The following is a 22,074-nucleotide window of genomic DNA, read 5'->3' on the forward strand; positions in this document are numbered from 1 at the left end:
ACCTGGCTGGCTCAGTCAGTAGAGCACATGACTCTTGATTTTGGGGTTTTAAATTCAAGCCCCATACTGGGTGTAGAGATTACTTAAAAATCAAATCTTAGGGATCCCTGGGTGGCTCAGCTGTTGAGTGTCTGCCTTCCGCCCAGGGCGTGATCCTGGAGTCCTAGAATCGAGTCCCACATAGGGCTCCCTGCATGGAGCCTGCTTCTCTCTCTGTCTGTGTGTGTCTCTGCCTCTCTCTGTGTGTCTCTCATGAATAATTAAATAAATAAATCTTTTTAAAAATCAAGTTTTAAAACACATTCAATCCTTAAAATGACTTTGTAAAAATTTTTTTAACTAAAAGAACCATAAATTTTGTAAACCTGAAACTAATGTAATGCTGTGTGCTAACTATACTTCAATTAAAAAAAAAAGGCATATACTCTGCATACTAGGCCTGAAAGTGACAAAGATGATGTTTTGTTGTGAAAAAGAAGGTATCTCATTCATAGTATTGGTTTCATTGAAGGCTATCTGCGCTGAATACCTTCCGGTTACCCCTCAAGATCTACTTTCCTCTCTTCCACACCACTTTCTGCATTGAAAGCTGTCTCCTTTTCCCACATGCTCTGGCTTCTTGTTGAGTTCATCCAATGGAGAGATTATAGAAAAGGGTAAGTTTGGGTTATTTATCCCATCACTCCTTCCCTGTGAGCTCTTCAGGGGCTACTTGTGTACCTCAACCAGTGCTCACTGCTCCTCCTGGGGTAATCCTCTCCCTATGACTTCTTCCTTCCAGATTCCATGTCTTTCTGGCCCTTCCCAGTGGTGATAACAGCTCTGCTATCACTTCCTCAGGGGTACCTCACTGTCCTTCGCAGTCTTCCTATACCCTGCCCACACGTTGGTAAATATTCTAGTTACTAAATCTTCTTCAAATTATCTCTTAATTTGTGCGTGCCTTCTTTTCCAGGTGGGGTCCTCCTTGAAAGAATGACTAGCTGTGGTGGTCTAAGGGAGTGAGGGTACCCTATTACTTTCAGAGATGTGGTGGGTGCTGTGACTGTGGGTGCTGTGCTTCTGTTGGGAGGTATAAGTACCAGCTGGATGACAGTGGGCAGGTGCAAGTCTCTGAGGTAGATTTGACATCTGTCAACCTTGTGCTCAATGTTTTAGGCAGGTAACTACCTCTACAAAAGGACACAAAGATACTGAGTTTGCAAGCCATCAGCTTCCAAATGGTTCTTTTTTTTTTTAAAGATTTATTTATTTATTCATGATAGAGAGAGAGAGAGGCAGAGACACAGGAGGAGGGAGAAGCAGGCTCCATGCTGGGACCCCAATGCAGGACTTGATCCCAGAACTCCAGGATTGCGCCCTGGGCCAAAGGCAGGCGCCAAACCGCTGAACCACCCAGGGATCCCTTCCAAATGGTTCTTATGTCTCATGTAAACACTCTGGATAACAGGAGGAGGATCAGTGGAGAAATTTAAGAAGACTGTCCCATGGACCCCAGTGACCTGAACAGAGTGACCCATATGCATCTTCTACTTGCTGAGATGAGCAAAACCAATGAACAGCATATGGGGAACACCCAGGAGCAGTGTTGTGCCTAGCAAAAGGAAAACTCAGAATTACTAATCCTGTCTTTATTTAAAATTTGGATATTTTGTTCATGGTTAATTTTGACATTCACAATTTTTTTTTAAAAAAAAAAAACTACACTAAAATACTTATCTTGATTACTCAGTATTTGGCGCCCCCTAAACTTTGCACCAGAAGAAAGTGCCTCATCTTCCTCACCCTAGTTTGCTAGCCCAGCTATAAGGAGTTAGCTTTGACTCTTCTCTTCCCCCTCAGAGCCTGTACTTGGCTCTCCTTTCCAAATACTTCCAGAATCTGATCACATCTGGCCACCTCCACGTCTACCACCCAGGCGCAAGCCACTGTCATCCTTCACATGGTATTCTGCTTACTATTCATGCATCACACATTACCCCCCAAAAGGTACTAGTATACAATAACCACTTAATTTTGCTCACGGTTTTGTGGGTCAGGACTTCAGGAAGGGCTCAGCCAGGCAGCTCTTGCTTGGAGTTCATTATGTTGTTGTAGCCAGGTGTCAAACTAGGGCTGTAGTCATCTGAAGGCTCAACTGGGTTGGCTGTCCAAGATGGCTCACTCATGGACCTAACAGCTGATGGTGGCTGCCAACTGTGAGAGCTCATCTTGGACTGTTGAATGAGGCACCTAACACACAACCTCTCCAGCATGGGGGTCTCTTAGATGGGGGCCAACTTCCACTGGGGCAAGCATCCTGAGAGAATCAAGGGGAAACTTCATGACATTTTACAACCTAGCCTCAAAGTCACATGTCATCACTTCCACCAAACTCTATTCCTTGAAGTAGTCTTAAGATCACTCAGATTCCAGAACAAGGGCCCTAATTGTCTATCCATCACAAAGTAGCCAGAATTATCCTTCTAAAATGGAAGTCCAATTATTTGACTCTTCTGCTCAAAACTTTGAATGGCTTCCCATCACACAGGAAAAATAACCCAAAATCTTTAGCATAGAGGCACCTTACTGGCTCCATCACCGGAGCATGCAATTCTTGATCTTGGGGTTGTAAGTTCAAGCCCCATGTCAGGTGTAGAGATTACTTAAAAATAAAAAAAAATGTAAAGATTTTATTTATTTGTTCATTAGAGACACAGAGAGAGAGAGAGAGGCAGAGATATAGGCAGAGGGAGAGGCAGGCTCCCTGTGGGGAGTCCAATGTGGGACTCAATCCCAGGACCCCAGGATCATGACCTGAGCCAAAGGCAGACGTTCTACCACTGAGCCACCCACGTGCCCAAATAAAGTATTTTTTAAAAAAACTCCTTAGCAAAAAAAATTTTTAAATTAAAATTAAAAAACACTCCTTAGCATAGTCTACAAGGTCCTATAAGATCTGTTACCCTTACACCACACAATCTTCCACTATTCCCTGCATTGCACACTCCACTCCAACATTCCTAGTCTCCTAACTGTTCCTCAAACAAGATAAGCATATTTCTAGACTTAGATATTTGTACTTGCTGTTCTTCTGCCTGGAGTGCTCTTTCTCAGATATCTTCTTAGCTTTGCCTCTTAATTTGTTGTCATGGTTAGTTAAATGTCACCAGATGGAAGAATCCTTCCCTGTCCACCTTACACAAAATATTAAACCCTCCCCTATTACTCTCCTTGTCCTTGCTGTGTCTGATTTTTCTTCAGAGCACCTTTACCACCTGCCATCCTATATAGCTAGTTATTTATTTGTTTATTATATCCTCTTCTTTTCCCTTTCTAACCTTGTTAGAATCTAAGCTCTATGAGGGCAGAGACGTTATCTGTTTTGTCCCGATGTGTCCATACCATCTAGACCAGTTCCTAGCACATAACGAGTGCTTGATAAATATTCTTTTTAAAATATTTTATTTATTTATTTATGTGTGTGAGAGAGAGCATGTATGAGCGAGTGGGGGAGTGGCAGAGGGAGAGGGAGAGAAAGAATCCCAAGCAGAATCTCCGATGAGTGTGGAGCCCACCAAGAGGCTCCATCCCACCACCCTGAGACCATGACCTGAGCCAAAATCAAGTCAGATGCTTAATAGAGTCTCCCAAGTGCCCCAATAATATGTCTTAATGAATTAATGAAAGGACATAGCTGTGATTACTCCTGAATGGAATAGACATCATTATCATTAATGGTTATAATCGTCCATTTTATAATCATCCAATTATTTCCTTAGGATAATTCTCTCAAGTAGAATTACTAAATGAGGGATCCCTAGGTGGCGCAGCGGTTTGGCGCCTGCCTTTGGCCCAGGGCGCGATCCTGGAGACCCGGGATCGAATCCCACGTCGGGCTCCCGGTGTATGGAGCCTGCTTCTCCCTCTGCCTGTGTCTCTGCCTCTCTCTCTCTCTGTGTGACTATCATAAATAAATAAAAATTAAAAAAAAGAATTACTAAGTGAAAGATTATCCAAATTTTTAAGGTTTTTAATACATATTATCCTCAAATATACTGCTGAGATTCACAATTCTATCAGCAGTATACAGGAGTGCTTTTTTCCCACAATCCCCCACAATCCCAGCTCAAGGCACTATTTCTTCATTTGTCTACTTCCAACATTGTATATTGACTTCCCTGTATTTTAGGTGTGAATTTAATTCAGTTACACCACTCCCACATTCTATCCTCACTCCCATTATTGCTTGTTGGCTCATTAAATTAGTTTCTCCTTATATCTTTGAATAAAATACTTAAACCTTTATTTCAGTTTCTACCAATTTTCTATAGTATCTTTTGACACTTGATAAGTATTGTGACACTTCTACACTTTTCTCTACTCCTTTCTTCCCATCATCTGTCAGCTGTTCCTTTATTTTTTATTATCAAGATCGGTAGCATGTTATTTTTTGCCACTGTAACTAAGTGTTCTAAAAGTAGAATAACCAATAAAAGTCTTATAGAATAACATAGTCAATTGTAGAGCTGAGTTATGTGGCATAATTATATAGTGTTTTCTTCTCTCTAGTTCCATGGTCATGATCCTCATGTCAAACAAAGGAGAATTTGCATCGTGTCAAGATCAAATGGATTTGCTTTTTTAAAATGCAACAAATTGCTCACTAATGCCACTTTTTTGTTTGTTTCTTTGTCTTTCCTTAATTGAGAGGATAATAATAGGTTTTCATTACAATACTCCTAATATATTCCAATTTATTCATTTCATATCTCCTTTGAGACTATAGTCTTCTTAGAGCTCACTGAATTCTTATTTGGTCCATTTGCTTTCTAGACTACCAACCTATGGTCACTGATATTTAACTGGATTTCCAGTTGATTCCTTGCCATTGGATAGCCCTCTTTCTTCGTTTTCAGCCTTATTTTTCTGGAGTATACACTAAAAAAATGTACTTTCAGAAAGAGAGGTAAACTTTTTTTTGCTTATTTGATGAATTTCTTCTGCCTTCATAATGATTAATAACTTACCTCAGTAAAGAATTTTGGGCTCAAAATAATTTTTCTTCAAAACGATTTTCTTCCCAACACTTAATATTGAAAAATTTTCAAACTTACATAAAATTTAAAAGAATATTTTCATCAACAGGGTGCCTGGGTGACCCAGTCAAACATCATACTCACTTTTGGCTCTAGTCATGTCCTCAGAGTCCTGAGATGAAGCTCTGCCTCGGGATCTGTGGAGCCTGCTTAAGATTCTCTCACACCCTATCCTTCTGACCTCCCCTCCGCTTGTGGGAACACACTCTGTGTGCGCTATCTCTCTCTAATAAAAAAAAAAGAATATTTTAATCAACACTAATACATGCTTCACTAGATCCACCAATTGTTGTGCATATCACCACATTTTAACACATTTTCAGTATTTTTTTTCTAAATTATTTGAAAAGAAGTTGAAACACTCATAATATTCACCTCGAAGAACTTCTGCCTGCATCTCCTAAGAGTAAGAAAGTTCTAGAAAACCACAGTACCATGATCACATCCAAGACCACACTAATGAATAACATCATCAAATAGATAGCCTATATTTGAATCTTCTCAATTGTCACCATGTCTATAGATTTTTTATTTTCCTATACAGAATCCAATCAGATTTCTCACAGTGTTCAGTCTTTGTCTTTTTATTCTCTTCGTCTTCAATAGTGCAATACTTTCTTTTAGTTTCTAACAAAGACTTTTAAAAAATATTTTATTTATTTATTCCTGAGAGACACACAGAGAGAGGCAGAGAAACAGGCAGAAAGAGAAGCAGGCTCCATACAAGGAGCCCGATGCGGGACTCAGTCCCGGGACTCCAGGATCAAGCCCTGAGTCAAGGGCAGACACTCAAGGAGTCCTGTAACAAAGACTTTAAAAAAAAAAAAAGATCCAGGCCAGTTGTTTTGTAAAATATCCTTTGTCTGGATTTGTGTTATTGTTTCTTCATGATTGGATTCAAGTTAGACATTTTTGGTAAGAATATTGCACATATGATGGGGCACCCGGGTGGCTCAGTGATTGAGTCCTGGGGTCCTGGGGTCGAGTCCCGCATCAGGCTCCCCCCTGCAGGGAGCCTGTTTCCCTCTCTGCCTCTCTCTGTGTCTCTCAATAATAAATAAATAAATAAAATCTTTTTTAAAAGGAATATTGTGCATATGAGATTGTGTACTTACGATATCACATCAAAGGACATTTTCTATTAGATTCTTTTTTGAGTGAGTGAGCTCTATACCCAATGTGGGGCTGAAACTCATGACCCTGGGATCAAGAGTTGCATGCCTTGGGGTGCCTGGGTAGCTCAACGGTTGAGTGTCTGCCTTCAGTTCAGGTCATGATCCCAGGGTTCTGGGATCGAGTACTACATCAGGCTCCCCACAGGGAGCCTGCTTCTCTCTCTGTCTATGTCTCTGCCTTTCGCTCTGTGTCTCTCATGAATAAATAAATAAAATCTTAAAAAAAAAAGAGTAGCATGCCTTACTGACTGAGCCAGCCAGGCACCCCTATATTAGATTATAACTGGTGATTTTAGGTTTGATCACTTGGTTAAGGTGATAACTACTGGATCTCTTAACCACAAAATAATGTTTTTCCTTTAGAGTTAATAAAATAATCTGTGGAATACTACTTGGAAACCATGTAAATATACTGTTTCCTAATAATCTTTCACTCAAGATTTTTAACATCTGCTGAGATCCTTGCTTGAACCAATTATCACAAGAGTTGAAATGGTGTTATTACAAATAAATATTTTCTGGATTTACAGCCTGATAGTTTATTTAAAGAGTAACTTTACTTTTTAAAACTTCTTTCTCCCAATATTTTATTAATTTATGTTGTCATAATGCAATGGACTAATGCATTTTGATTAATCTTTTATTAACATCAAAGTACTTTTGATGTTCTAACTGTTCCAGTTTGATTAGGCAACATTACTTATGGCAAAGCTAAGTGCCCTCTGGTCAGTAAATAGCATGGGGACTGATAGAAACTATGAATGAACTCTAAATACTGGATGTAAATACCATAATTTGGGGTTTCCCTAAATGTGGTGACTGTTGCAGTTGGGTATGTCCCATGTGAGGAACCCTGGATATTATGCCTGTGAGTGAGTAAGTTATTGGCTCCTATGGGGCTTAAGGCGGTTACTCCAGGCTAGGTTCTGTACTGGAACTGGAGGGGTATCATTAGGGTGAATTCCTAGAAATAAGAATTCAGTGTCAAAGGGTAAATACATACATGATTTTGTTAGGCATCATCAAATTCCTCTCTCTCCACAGGAGTTGTAGTATTTTGTGCATGAGCTAGCAATAATTGAGAGTGCACTTGTAGTCTGCAAAGAAGAGCATTTTCAGACTCAGTTGATGTTGTCTTCAGACAACGCATAAAACTAGGTCTCTGTGAAATAAAATTAGGAAGTCCTAAGAAGATACAATGAGGGCTGCCTGGGTGGCTCAGTGGTTGAGCATCTGCCTTTGGCTCAGGTTGTGATTCGAGCGTCCTAGGATCGAGTCCCACATCAGGCTCCGAGGAGGGAACCTGCTTCTCCCTCTGCCTGTGGTCTCTGCCTCTCTGTGTGTTTCTCATGAATAAATAAATAAAATCTTTAAACAAAGAAGATAGATACAAGCACAAAAACTTTAAATTTCTGCTTATCTAAAATGCCATAAATAATACCAAAATATACATTGGAATAAACTATCAGCAGTGAAAATACCAAACACAAGGTTAATATTTTAAGATACAAATCACTTACAGAAACCAACTACAAAAAGGCATGAACTAATCATTCACAGCAGAAGAAATTGAAATGGATAATAAATATCTGAAGAAAGCACTTGATCAGTAATCAAAGAAATGCCATTGCAAATAGCAATGCCATGCTGATTTTTCTCCTTTCAAGTTAAGAAAGGTTAACAATGGCTTAATGTGAGAAAGGGGGCGGTGAGAACCTAGGCACTTTTCTTTTCTTTTTTTTTTTTTTTTTGTGAAGGAGCATTGAGAGCTTTGTTCAGACTCCAGGAAACTAGACAGCCATTCTTAGACATTATTGATGAAGTATAAATTTGTAGGATCTCTTGGGCAAGTGATTTGGCAACTTCAAAGAGCTTTAGGGATGCCTGGGTGGCTCAGTGGTTGAGCGTCCGCCTTCAGCTCATGGTGCATCCCGGGGTCCTGGGATCAAGTCCCACATTGGGCTCCAGAGGGATCCTGCTTCTCCCTCTATGTCTCTGCCTCTCTCTCTGCTTCTCATGAATAAATAAATGAAATATTTTTTAAGAGCTTTAGAAAAGCTCCTATTCTTACACCATACTTTTAATTTTAGGACTCGATCTCAAGGAAATTCTTAAAAAGTATGTACAACATGTCATGCACAAAAAGATCCATCCCTTGGGACACCGGGGTAGCTCAGCGGTTGAGCGTCTGCCTTCGGCTCAGGGTGTGATCCCGGGGTCCTGGGATGGAGCCCCATATCGGGATCCCTGCATGGAGCCTGCTTCTCCCTCTGCCTGTGTCTCTGCCTCTCTCTGTCTCTCATGAATAAATAAATAAAATCTTTAAGAAACAATCTCTTTTAAAAAAATCCATCCCCATGCTATCTATTATATTTAAAAATTAGAAAGTATTACATGCATAATGTTAGAGGATACCAGTTCAGTACAGTCCATGACATGAATATAACATAGCTTTTAGAAATTAAAATGTGAGTATGTATTGAGTAGTTATCTAAGTATTTTGCATTTGCTCACTGAATTCTCACTATAAGGATACTGTATATATCCTCCTTTGGCGCTTCCAGTGCACCCACCACTCTTCTCTAGCTTCTAACTGGTAAGGGCTGCATCAACAGGATCCCTTGCCTTCAAGCTTCTGGTTGGGATAGGTCAATGGAGAGGTGGGGAGGTAGGCAAGGAAGCTGGGTATTATTTGTTCTGGCTCCCTCTCTCGGAGTTTCCTGTGGGCTGAAAGCCTCCTTGAACTAAATGCTGAGACTTGTGTCAGGCAGCCCCTACCAAACACCACTGTCATCAAGTTCTGATAACTGCTCTCTCCCTTTACCTCTTCACAGTCATGCCTTCTTGCTGTCACCAGCCTGGAGGTACTGCATGATTCCTTGTGTTTTCTCTTCATCTTGCCCACATCTCTTAAAAAATTTCCTTTATGATAATCTCTTCAAATGATCTAATTAATTTGCTGTTTCCTAGTGGAACCCTGACAGATACAATGCCTTGGGAGATTCTGTATTTGAGGAGACAGGCACAGAGAAGTTAAGTAATTTGCCCAAGGTCACACAAGGGAGGAAATAATAATTGTACATAATACAAACAAATAAAATGAAGAAAATACCCGTATTTCCACTCATCTAACCCATCCATTATTTATTTAATAAGACTCCCACATTTTTTTGGCCAGCCAAACTCCTACTTCTGATCTTGGGCTTTATGTTCAATTGTCTCCTCTATAAACTTCATCTGGATGTCTCAAAGGCACATGAAACTGAATATGTCCAAAAATAGGCTCATGACCTTCCAAATTCTAGCCACAACCAAGTTCTGTCAATTTTACATGTAAATGTCTCTCATGTGTTCACAGCTCTCCAGCTGCCTTAGTCCAAGGCACCATCGCCTTCTTTCTTTGAAGAATTCCAAGCTTTGGTCTCCCTGTACCTATCTACTCTTGTGTCCTTCAACCCATTATTTATGCAGCAGGCAGACAGAAGGTTTCAAAACGCAATCTAGTTGTATTGCCCCTTGCTTAAAATCTTGCAGTGGCTCCCACTGCTTCAGAATACAGACCAAGAGTTTTCCTTTGGCTCAGCTAACCTCAGCAGTTTTGCCTCCCCATGCTCCTTTCCTTCTCTTGCTTAACTCCACTGTCTCTGGCTTTCACCTTCGCCAAGGAACCACCCTTCTCTCTAACACAGGGCCTTTGCCTACATTGTTCCCTCTTGCTGGGACAGTTTTACACACCTTCTCAAAGTTAACCTCCGGAGTGGTCAAAACACCGAAACACTTTCTTATCACTAGGAACTTTCCAACCTAACATTTATCAGAGCTTACTCGAACACCTCAAGAATGTGGTTGCCAATCTCCTTTACTAGCTCCTCTAGCAGACCATACAATGAAGGTCTTTGGCTGTCTTGTGTTGTCTGCACATCCCTAGTACTTTGCTCTGTGCCCAACACATAATATGAAATCAAATATTTGAATGAAAAGAAATAAATGCAACAGGGATAAGGAAAAGTTGGAGGAATCATATTAGAAAGGTCTGACTTCTTTATATCTATTATTTCCTCTTTCTTTGCTTCAAAGTCTTACAAGATAAAAATGATACTGATTTAGTCATAAGTCTCAACTACTTTTCTAGAAAGTAAAAGTTACTAAAACTGGATAAAGAAGGGTACTTGTGTAGTTCAGTGGGCTAAGCATCTGCCTTCAGTTCAGGGCAAGATCTCAGGGTCCTGGGATAGAGCCTGCCTGGGCTCCCTGCTCAGTGGGGGAGCCTGCTTCTCCCTCTCCCTCTGCACCCCTCCCCACAAGCTCTCTCTCAAATAAATTATTTAAAAAACTTTAAAACTGAATAAAGAAAATACTCTATTCCCTTAGTTTCTTTCTTTTTTTTTTTAAAGAGATCTTATTTATTTATTCAGTTAAGACACAGAGAGGCAGATACAGAGGCAGAGGGAGGAGAGCAGGCTCCATGCAACCCTTATAGTTTCAACAAGATTGTTTGATACAGAATGGGGGGGGGGGGTGTCGGGAGAAATCTTTATAGGTGGGCATGGGTTCTTTTATTTCTTTATTTATTTGAGAGAGAGAGAATACAAACAGGGAGGAGGGGCAGAGGGCCAGGGAGAAGCAGACCACCGCCTCCCCCCAACAGAGAGAGCTGAGAAAGGGGAACAATGTGGCTAGACCCCAAGAGCCAGCAAACATGACCTTAGCCGGAGGCAGACACTTAACTGAGCTGCTCAGGTGGCACAGATTCTACTTAACTTCCTGCAGGTCTCATCACTTACTCTAGATGTTATATCTATTTTGAGGGCTCTAGTGATGACAAAAACAGCTCTAGGAAGACAAAGTGGAAACGTAAAGGGATAAAGCTAGTAAAAGGCTGGTTACACAGTAAGATATGTACACTAAATATCTCCCTTTTTGGTAGGGTGGGGAAACACGGTTTTTTTCTTTTGTTTCTGTACCTTCACCTTCACTTTTCAAGTGCAGGTCCCACTTAATCCGTGATAACTGAGAAGTTTTTTCGTTTTTTTCTTTTTTGTTTTTAAGATTTTATTTGAGAGAGAGAGCATGAACGGGGAGAGACAGAAGGCGGGAGAAGCAGGCTGAGCACGGACCCTGACGAGGGGAGCTGGGTCCCAAGCCCTGAGGATCCTGAACAGAGCCCAAGGCAGAAGCTTAACCCACTGAGGGGCCCAGGAGCCCCTAATATCTGAGTTCTTGATTTTCTCGCCTACTTGCTGCGTTTGGGTCAAGCACCTCAGCTCGGACAACCCCACAGAGGATCAATAATGGCCAAGTAGGCCCCAAGTGGCGGTCCCCACTTCACCCCGCCCCCTCCCCAGGGAGGGGGTCCGCGGCTGCGCAGACCTCTCCCGGCCCCTCGTGACGTCACAAAGGAGCCTACCGTTGTGTGTGGCGTGGCCCTGTGACCCTGCCGGCCGGTCCCTTCAATACCCGCTTCCTAGGCCACCTGGCTCAGTCCTCCGTTAGTTAAGGCATGGGCACGAAAGCCCTGGGCTGAAACCCCCACGCGGCCGCCACTCGGGGTAGGCGAAGTAGGCGGAGCCAGGCTGCGGTCAACCGGGGCTCCCGGGGGCGGTTGGGAGCGCGCTGGGCCGCGACCCGGTGAGGCTGGCGAAGCGCGCGCCGCTGGGGGAGGGGCGGACGTAGGACGTCACCTGACGCCCCCCGCGCTGGAGAACTATGAGCTCACACAGCTCGGCCCCCGCCCCGGGCAGTGGCCGCGGGAAGGGCGGCGAGGCGGAGCTTGCCCCCGGAGCAGGGGGCACAGCTTCCCCGATCTCGGACCCGCACTCCAACTTGGGCGCGGCCACATTCTCCGCGTCCGGGTCCAGCATCCATTCAGAGTGGCGCACCTTGTCCAGTCCGTTTTCCAGCTTCCAGTCAAATGCATCCGTAGAGGACTCGGAACACCAGAAGAGCTCCAGCGTGCCGGCCCAACTCGGCTACATTCCCGACCCAAGGACTAACACAGACTCTAAGATCGGCCTTTGGGGCTTTGGCGCCCCACCTGGCCTGAACCACCAGATCTCCATGTCTGCCACCCGCCCGCCCACCGCGGAGGGGGCCGCTCCAGCCTCCAACCCGGACGCCGACCTCCCCGGGGTCCCGGTACAAGGATCTGTCCCACCCTCAGGCTCCCCCCGAGTGTCGACAGCTGACTCCACCCCATCCGCAGGGCTCGAGTACCCCCGAGTATCAGTACCAGGACGTCCTACAACCACCAACTCTTCCGGAGAGTCAGCGCAAGGGTCTGGCCCGCCCACGGTGCCCGACTTCCTCCGGGTATCGATGCCAGCACCACCTCCACCCAGTAACACTTCCCAGTTGTCAGCACACGGGTCCGCCGTGCTCTCAGTGATCGGCTCCCCCCCGAGCTCGGTGCAAGGACCACCTACACCCAATAACTCCCCCGTAGTGTCATTGCAGGGGTCCCGGCAGTTCTCAGTACCCGGCTACCCCCGACTATCAGTGCACGGATCGGCACTGCCCTCGGACTCCTCCGGAGTGTCGATACCAGGGTCCGCCCCGCCCTCAGTGCTCAGCTCCGCCCGGAGTTCGCTGTCAGGATCTGCACCTTCCTCAGAGTACTCCCGAGTGTCGATACAAGGGTCCGCCCCGCCCTCCGTGCTCAGCTCCCCCGGGAGTTCGCTGTCAGGACCTGCACCTTCCTCAGAGTACTCCCAAGTGTGGGTGCAAGGGTCCGCCGAGCCCTCAGAGATCAGCTCCCCCCAAGGTTCGCCTCAAGGATCGGTCCTGCTCTCAAGCTCCTCCGGAGCGTCGGGAAAAGGGTCCATCCTGCCCTCAATGTCCGGCTTCCCCTGGGATTCGGTACAAAAATATCTTACGCTTCTGAACTCCTCCCAAGTGACACAAGAGTCCACCCAGCCCTCAGTGCCAGGTACCCCCCGAACATCCGTGGAAGGATCGGCTCCGCCCCCGGGCTCCCCTGGAGAAGCAGTACCAGGGACCGCCCCGCCCTCCGTCCGGGGCTCCGCCAGGGTGTCGACGGAAGAATCAGCTCCGCCCCCGGACTCCCCCCCAGAGTCTGTAGAAGGGTCCGCCCCGCCCTTGGCCGCCTCCACTCCTGTACCTACGCCCAGCGAGAGTCTCTACCAGACCATGGCGAGTAGAGAGAAGACGAGTATCGAGGGCCACATGTTTGACGTAGTCGTGATAGGAGGCGGCATCTCAGGTCAGTGTGGACCGTAGTGGTAACCTGGGGGCCCTGGCCGGCCCGGGGTGGGGAGCTTGCAGTAGCGCCGCGGCATTTGGGGGTCTGTCGTGCGTGCTGGAGTGCAACAGTACCCGGCCCCGGATCCTGCAAGACGACAGTGGGGGGTTGGGCCAGTTTTGCTGGTGGTGGGAACTGGGGGGAGGTAGATCAATAATTTTACTACTACTATTAAATACTAGCATTTAATTAGCTCTCGCTGTGCAGTTATATTCAGTGCTTTACTTGCATTTTCTCAGTCCTCTGCAGTCCTGTGAGATGGGTATTATATTTGCTCCCACTTTACAAAACCAAGTAACTGAGGTCTAGAGACTTTCAATAACTTTCCAGAGGTCAAACCACTTATCCAGAAAGTGGCTGAACGATTTTTTTCCATTTAAGACCTTCACTTCTAATCCCTAAGGTGGCTGCTTTGGCTCACTGACTTCGTGTTTCTTTGCCCTAAACAGAACATCAGTGTTGGGATTTTTGTAGTGTCGAGGTAGTAATAGTGTTATTCTGGTCCTGCTTTTCTCCAAGCACTTTTCCTTAGAAAATTTGGTAAGTGAAGACAAAGTAAGAATCGTTTAGTAAAAGATTTTTTTTTTTAAAGGAGAGAGGGGGGCTCTCATTTTTAACCTATGCCTCCTGTGTTTTAGAACTTGCAGGAATGTGTAGGCATTTATTGCCCAAAGCGAATCACTTTTGAAGCAGACGTCCATAGCCCCTCAGAGAATGCCCTGCTGTGTCCTTTCATAAGAGCTCCCTGGGACCAAATCCTGTCCTGTGTGGAGCTGGTGAGCCTGAGTTCTCCTGGCCCCTGTCTTAGGCTTGCAGCTGACCAAGTGTGTGAGGCTTGCCAGTATCTTCCTGGAAACCTTATTAATTATGATTGATATAGTAAATCAATCATGATTGATATATTAAATTGTCACTTAGGCTGTCATAACTGCTAAACTTTCAAATTTAGGAATGGTGTTTCAGCCCTAGCTAGAATCCCACATGAATCTGCCCAAGACCTGGGAGGGTGTTAATTTCTGAAATATATCTGCAGGATCTGATTTAGAAAGAGGGAGAAAGAACGTGGAAGGGATGAAGTAGGATGGCCCCACAATAGCCATTTGTATGTATAATTTGGTGGTGGTGGGACTCTGATAATGCTTAAAAATTAATTTTGAGTGGAGATAGCTTTTGACTTAGTCTTTTGAGGATCAACAATCTGAATCACCAGAGAAGAGGTTGGCCTGAGCTGTTACTTTGAAACTCCAGCCAGTGCCAGCAAAAACATACATGTATGTCGGAGCATCGGACGAGAGCAGATCCTGGCGGAGAGTAAGAAAAAGAAGTATATTTCTATTGTTTCCATTCATTCATTCATCCATTCATTCAACAAACACTTGCTGAGTACCTGCAATGAAGAGAATTGGTGTTTCCCAAAACCTAATCCTCCCATGCAAGCCTCCTAGAAGGAATGTGATTGTGGATCACTGGGAAATAAATGTTCCCATAGCGTAATATAAATAAATAGATTAGTTCTCTCTCTTCCTCCCATCTCCATACCATCCATACTTCACAATTTGGGGTTCTTTCTGGGATTTTGTCTTTTTCTGTTCTTGTTCTGTGCTCCAGTATTCCTTAAGGAGCGTTTTGTCTTTTATTTTCCCTCTGCCTGATTACCTGCTCTTTCTCCCTTTCCAAACCTTATTCCCAGTGGTTGGTGGTGAGCAGAGGTGGATTTACTGTGTAGCTTGCAACCCTCATGCTTTATGGCTTACAGTTGCAGGTGCCTTCTGCTTCTCATTCTGAATAAATAGCTTTATACTCTGTCCTGTATTGGTAATTTTGCATTCTTTTTTCTTAAGGAAGGCACCCAGATTATATTATCTTCAGACCACTTGAAACCTGGATCTATTATCACTATGAATTATTAATTTATTTGTTTCATTTGGGGAGAAGTAGAAGGCCTTTCTTGCACAGTAGTTCACATATCTGTTCCAGCAACCAGCTTCCAGTCTCTTAGTGACAGTGGATCTTCCTCTAAAATCATCTCTATCACTCAGATTTGAGAGTTTTTAACACCAAAACTGACCAAAACAGTGCATTTTGGCTATGGTGCTTTCCCAGACAGTTCACAACTAAAATTAAAAGTAGATGCAAGTCTGGCTCAGGATAAACCCTGCACAAAACTGGGTATTTCATGAGGTGAGAGGCATTACTTCTCAAGGGTTCTTGAGGACCAGAAACACATTATCTTTGCATGTGCTCATCAAAGTGCCATGAGCTACTTAATCTCTATATCAGTTTTAAATGCTTTAGGGTATTTCTTATAACTTTTGTTGCAACTTGCACACCTTACTATACTATCCAAACACTTTTAATATATGGCCAATATCCAACATCTGCAGGGTCATTCCTTTTATATGACAAAGTAGCTCCTAGAAGAGTACAAATTCCAAATAGTATTCCTCAAGATCAATCCATAGTAACAGAAATGTCTTTCATTTTTGATAACTATCTTGGCTGCACAGAAAATGGCAGCATCTTAATATACTTCCCTCTTGTCGTTAAAAAAACCCATAGAGACGCCTGGGTGGCTCAGCACTTGAGCGTCTGCTTCAGCTCAGGCCGGGATCCTGGTCTGGGGATCGAGTCCGGCATCGGGCTCCCTGCGAGGAGCCTGCTTCTCTCTCTGCCTATGTCTCTGCCTCTTTCTGTGTCTCTCGTGAATAAATAAAATCTTAACCAAAAAAACAAAACAACCCAAAACCCCTCTAAAACAGGGGCACCTGGGTAGCTCAGGGGCTTATGCATCTGACTCTTAGTTTTGGCTCAGGTCATAATTTCACAGGTCCTGAGATCAAGTCCTGAGTGGGGCATCATCCTCAGTGGGGAGTCTGCCTAAACCTTTCCCTCTGCCCCTCCTCCAATCGTGCACACACCCGTGTGCGCTCTTGATCTCTTTCTCCAAAATAAATCTTAAAAAAAAACCATAAAACAGAGCCACAAACCCCCCTTTTCTGTTCACTAGTCAATTACATAATTGTATATACTGTGTCGGTGGAGAGGGGGAAACCCCCTGCTCATTTTTAAGTAATATAATGATATCTTTAACATGCTCTGGTTCTTAACCTGTCATCCATCATCTATCACCAAGTCCTTCTTGAAACTGCTTTTTTTTTTCTTTAAGAGTTATTTATTTATTCATTCATGATAGACATAGAGAGAGAGAGTCAGAGAAACAGGAGGAGGGAGAAGCAGGCTCCATGCCAGGAGCCCGATGTGGGACTCGATCCCGGGACTCCAGGATCGCACCCTGGGCCAAAGGCGGGCACTTAACCGCTGAGCCACCCAGGGATCCCCGAAACTGCTTTTTTTTTAAAAAAATTTTTTATTTATTTGTTCATGAGAGAACAGAGAGAGGTAGAGACATAGGCAGAGGACTCGATGCAGGACTCGATCCCAAGACCCCGGGATCACGACCTGAGCCAAAGGCAGACACTCAACCACTGAGCCACCCAGGTGCCCCTTGAAACTCCTTCCATTCTGTGACAGTTGGATCCTGAATCTTTATTCCACACTGATGGCTCCTTTTCTGTTCCTTTCATTGTGCCCATATTCTTGTGAACTTCGAGGTTTCAAATGGCCTCGAGGTTCAGTTGTTGATCACTGTTGTGCTCTTAGACGCTTTTCCCCCTCTTTTTCTCATTCTGGGACTTCAGATTTCCTTTATCAATAGAAAGTTCTTAAGTTTCGAGTTTGGATCTCAGAGTTTCTTTCTCCGAGATGCTGTTCTATAGCTTCTCTGCTCCTGGATATTTCACACTTTAGCGTTCTGTTCTTTGTATTCACCATGTCCAAAAGCTTCGTTGCCCTCCAACCCACCTTGTTTTCCTTACTTCCTTGGCTCCACTCTTGGCACCACCATCCTTTATATCCAGTCAACAGATCCTTGTAATTCCTCGTTTGGGCTCTTTTTCTTCTCCATTCCCAGTGACTCCTCCATCCCCAGGATAGACCCCGGGCCCCTTTGGCTCACCAAGTTATGACCGCCTTTCCAGTGGCCTCCCTTTACTTTGGGTTCTCCCTTCATGTCCATCCTGCAGTGTTCTCTAGAGCCGATTTTTTTTTTCAATTTGAGCATAGTTGACACATAATGTTACCTTCGTTTCAGATAAACAATGCAGTGATTGGATAAGTCTGTATGTTATTCTGTGCTCACCACAAGGGTAGCTACCATGTGTCCTGTTATGCTGCTATCACAGTAGTATTGATTATATATTCCATATGCTGTACCTTTCATCCCTGTGGCTTATTCATCCCATAACCAGACTTGATTTTTTTAAAGATTTTATTTATTCATGAGAGACACATAGAGAGAGGCAGAGACACAGGCAGAGGGAGAAGCAGGCTCCTTGCAGGGAGCCTGATGCGGGACTTGGTCCCAGGACCCTGGGAACACACCCTGAGCAGAAGGCAGATGCTTAACCACTGAGCAACCCAGGGAGGTGCCCCAGGACTTGATTTTTTAAAACACTTATTTCATCACCATCTTCTTCTGCCCAAGACCTTCCTTCACTGGTCTGTTAGCAGCCCCTTGAGCTTCCGTCCATACCCCCAATTATCTAGCCCTACTCTGTTGGATGAGTAGTGTCCCCCACTCCCCCCAGCTTGGAGTCACACTGCTGTCTTGTCATCAGTGCCACACCATGTTTATTTTGTCCCTTCACTTCTTCCTTGTTTTCGTCTGTCTTAACATGGGAGTGCTTCTCTCTGACCGTTTGTTTACATTTTATCCATTCTTCAACACCTGATTAATTATCTTTTTAAAAAAGATTTTATTTATTCATTTGGGAGAGAGAGAGCACACATAAGCTGGGGTGGGGGGGTGGGACGTGAAGAGTGGGGAGTGGGACGGAGTGGCAGAGGGAGAGGGAGAAGCAGACTCCCTTTCTAAGCAGGGAGCCCAACGTGGGACTCAACCCCAGGACCCCGACACCATGACCTGAGCCGAATGTAGATGCCTTATGATCTGAGCCACCCAGGTGCCCCTGATGACCCTTTCCTTAATCACTCAGGCTACCCTTGATTTTTCTGTTAGTTCTTATCATCTCTATCTAGCAATCCACACTTTCTGTGTCTAATTCTTGATGTTATATTAAAACTATAGCAATTCAATCATTGACCATAGATGCTGACAAAGATATAACAAATGACAGAAACCCAATGGCATACGATTTTAAAATCTGCCCTGAACCAAGAATTTCAAAATTGGCTCTCTCTAGGGGAAGGAAAAAAAGGAAAGGAAAAGAGGAAAAGAAAAGTAAAGGGAAAAAAAAAGCACACCTCAGGGGGAAATGTATACTTCAGGGTCTTTGGGCCAAAGGGGTTTTTGCAAGGCAGTCCCATCCAGTCACCTAAGATTTTAATCCTCTCACCGGCATCTCCTTGGTGAAGATCTGGCTGTAACTTTGAAAACACCTAAGAAAGCGGAATGCTCTGCCTCTCAAAGCAACTCATTATGAGCAGAGATGGCTCTGGTACCTGGACTCATTCAAGACCTTTGAGAGCCTCTACCATATGCCAGGCAGTAGCTATATCATGGGGAAAAAGGCATGATGAGTAAGTCGTTTCCCTGCCCATAAGGTACCCCATCCTCTTGGAAGAAGTAATCAACTAAGAGAATAATTGATATTCATACCGTGAGAGAAATATTATTGTTATGAATGTGAATGAAGTGCTGGGACCTTGTAAGATAAGCTTCTAAGTGAAAACAGTTCAATCATAATACTGGATAGTCCTGGGTAGTAAGAGCATTTTTCCATCGTTTTTGCAATTTTTAAGTGCCATGTGGAAAGAGATACTTCTAACTAGTGTCTAGGTAGCGGAACTCCCCATATTTTTATCCACAAGCTAAGCTCTACTGAAAGAACTAAGAGCACCAGCCACTCAGACTTGGTGCTGTATAAAATCAGTGGAGATTGAATCCTTTTCATCCTCTGAGACAGAAAAGCTATTTTGCAAGAAGATTGACTAATGTTCTGAATTCCAACAATTGAGTTCACAACATACCACAATTTCCCTTTTTGCCTGAAGATTCATTTCTGCTGAAAGCATTTTTGGCATTTTAACCCAGAACTTGGCGGCACACACTTTGTGGTTCTGTAATGATAAAGAAAAACATTTTTAAAATGCTGCTTATTTTTGGCGCCTTAGTTATTTAGGTATTCTGAGGTTCAGTGAAGAAGAGGCATTAATGTTCTGCTTTTTAGGACACTTCTTTGCCTCTGTTCTGTATTTTCTCTCTCTCCCTCTCTCTCTTTTTTTTTAGATTTTATTAATTCCTGAGAGAGAGAGATAGGCAGAGACACAGACAGAGGGAGAAGCAGGCTCTATGCAGGGAGCCCAAGGCAGGACTTGATCCCGGGTCTCTGGGATCACGCCCTGAGCCAAAGACAGACACTCAACCGCTGAGCCACCCAGGCATCCCTGTGTTTTTTTTTCTCAAACCAGGATGCCTTCACTTTAGAAACCTTTTTGATGTTGAACAAAGACAACAAGAATATTTGGGTTCTGATTTTTTTGGTATCTTCATGGTTGAATGAGATTTGGGCTTTAGCTGACATTTAATGGGCCATTTTCACATTTAGCCAATACTAATTAATTTGACTCAATACATAATTCTCAGCTAGTGTGAAAAATATATTTAACAACAGGTCAAAGTACAGTCTAATTATGTAAGTATAGTATGACTATAGTATAATTGTACCACAGAGACTCATAATGGAGAAAGAGAAAGGTAGAAGCTTGTTATTGGCGTATATGGGTCATACAATCTTTGTGCAGGTGTGACATACACTTATTTTATATATAAGCAATCTTGCCAGTATTTGGATTCAGGTGTACCCAGAAAGACTGAGGTTCTGTTGTAGCTTTACAGCACACACAGGGGTTTGCAAAAGTATAGCTATCCAGTCAGCACTTGTTTGAGGACTATGCTTGCATGTACGAGATGGGTAGATTTTGTAATGACAGCTCCTTTCTGTTAGGTTTGAGTGATCAGAACTGCACAAAATAAGCCAAAAGAAGTTTAGTCACATTTTTCACTATCATAAGGTCTGAGACAAGTTGATTGTTAGGACTTTTTTTGCCTCTATGGTAAAAAATATTTTATAGTTTTGCCAGGGATTTGTATTCTCTTCTGGATGATCTGTTCCTTATTATGTTGTCATTTGGCATTATGAATTAGGGCAGTTTAAAATATTTTTTTAAATATTGAAACAAATTTTTTAAAGTAATTTCTACACCCATTGTGGGACTCGAACTCATGACCCCAAGGTCAAGAGTTGCATGCTCCACTGACAACCAGCCAGGCTTCCCCAGGGCAGCTTAAAATCTCTAAACTATGGTTTTGTCATCTATAAAATCAGAGATTGGGTACGTTGGATTATGTTCTCTGTGATGTGTCTTCCAGCATCTCTTTTAGTAATTAGTAGTCTTCCTGCTGTCTGTCCTTTCAGCTTTCTCTCTTGGGACCCTCCCCCCAACATGTTTTTCCTTCCATTTTGTATTCTGGAAATGGTTTGCGTGATGTCTCATATTGACATCCTACATTAATTTAAGTCAGAGTCTGCGGCTTTCTTACACAGGTTCATTCACCTAGCCCGTGAATTCTCTGAGCCTTCATTTAAAAGCCCTTTTGTATGGGATCCCTGAGTGGCTCAGCGGTTTAGCGCCTGCCTTCGGCCCAGGGCATGATCCTGGAGTTCTGGGATCGAGTCCCACATTGGGCTCCCTGAATGGAGTCTGCTTCTCCCTCTGCCTGTGTGTCTGCCTCTCTCTCTCTCTCTCTCTCTCTCTCTCTCTCTCTCTGTGTGTGTGTGTCTCTCATGAATAAATAAACAAAATCCTTTAAAAAAATAAAAGCCCCTTTGTAGTTGTTGCTAAGCCAAAGTAAATAAAACCCCACTTTATAGCAATAATTAATCAATTGATTAGGGAAAAGTGTCAATAAGAACATAAAAATCAGATGATAAGCTTTGAGAGTTGAGTTTATTACATGTTAACCATGTTCAAAGGTCACAGAATTGTAACCTGTAAGGGCTCACAGGGACCAATGCAGAGGCTCAGAAGGATCAAGTGAATTACCAAATGCCACAAAGTTCTTAGCAGCATAGCTTGACTTGGACTCCTACAATGCTGACCACCAGCGCTGCTGCTTCTATACCCTGCTTCACTGGGCTTGCTGTATAGGCTTATTCTTAGAACTGCAGTAAACTTTATTTTTGCTTTACTTTGACACTTGATGCTCTAAAACCTAGTGACTATTTTTCACAGTAATTCATATTCTAGAATATGTTACACAACATGTTACTGCTTCATGGACATTCATACTTAAAAATATGGGACATTCCATTAAGGCCAGATGACTTTCATATGAAGAATTTATTTCCTTTTTTGATAAGTCCATACCTGGTGTGTTTAGGATAATGTGTAGCAATTGTTTGAGTAGTCCATCAGCAGTTCTTAACCTTTTAGATCATATGTCCCTTTGAATATATGTTGAAAGCTATTGAACCTTTCCACC

The 22,074-nt window shown here is 43.5% G+C and overlaps 1 protein-coding gene and 1 long non-coding RNA gene across 2 annotated transcripts in view; one reads left to right on the forward strand and one right to left on the reverse strand.

Moving 5' to 3' along the window:
• Nucleotides 1-5,182: 5,182 nt before the first annotated feature.
• Nucleotides 5,183-11,784, reverse strand: LOC112929995 (uncharacterized). Its single transcript, XR_003237025.2, has 3 exons — nt 11,661-11,784; nt 7,257-7,350; nt 5,183-5,304 (listed from the first exon to the last, which is right to left on the reverse strand). It is a non-coding gene; the product is annotated as an uncharacterized lncRNA (long non-coding RNA).
• MAOA (monoamine oxidase A) overlaps nt 11,278-22,074 on the forward strand; it is a 70,501-nt gene continuing 59,704 nt past the window's right edge. Inside the window, exon 1 of the mRNA XM_026012243.2 lies at nt 11,278-13,472. Coding sequence (XP_025868028.2) covers nt 11,960-13,472 — 1,513 coding nt within the window. The 5' untranslated portion in view covers nt 11,278-11,959. The remainder of the gene's footprint in view (nt 13,473-22,074) is intronic.

The sequence above is a fragment of the Vulpes vulpes genome, chromosome X (assembly GCF_048418805.1).
Source record: "Vulpes vulpes isolate BD-2025 chromosome X, VulVul3, whole genome shotgun sequence".
NCBI lineage: Eukaryota > Metazoa > Chordata > Mammalia > Carnivora > Canidae > Vulpes > Vulpes vulpes.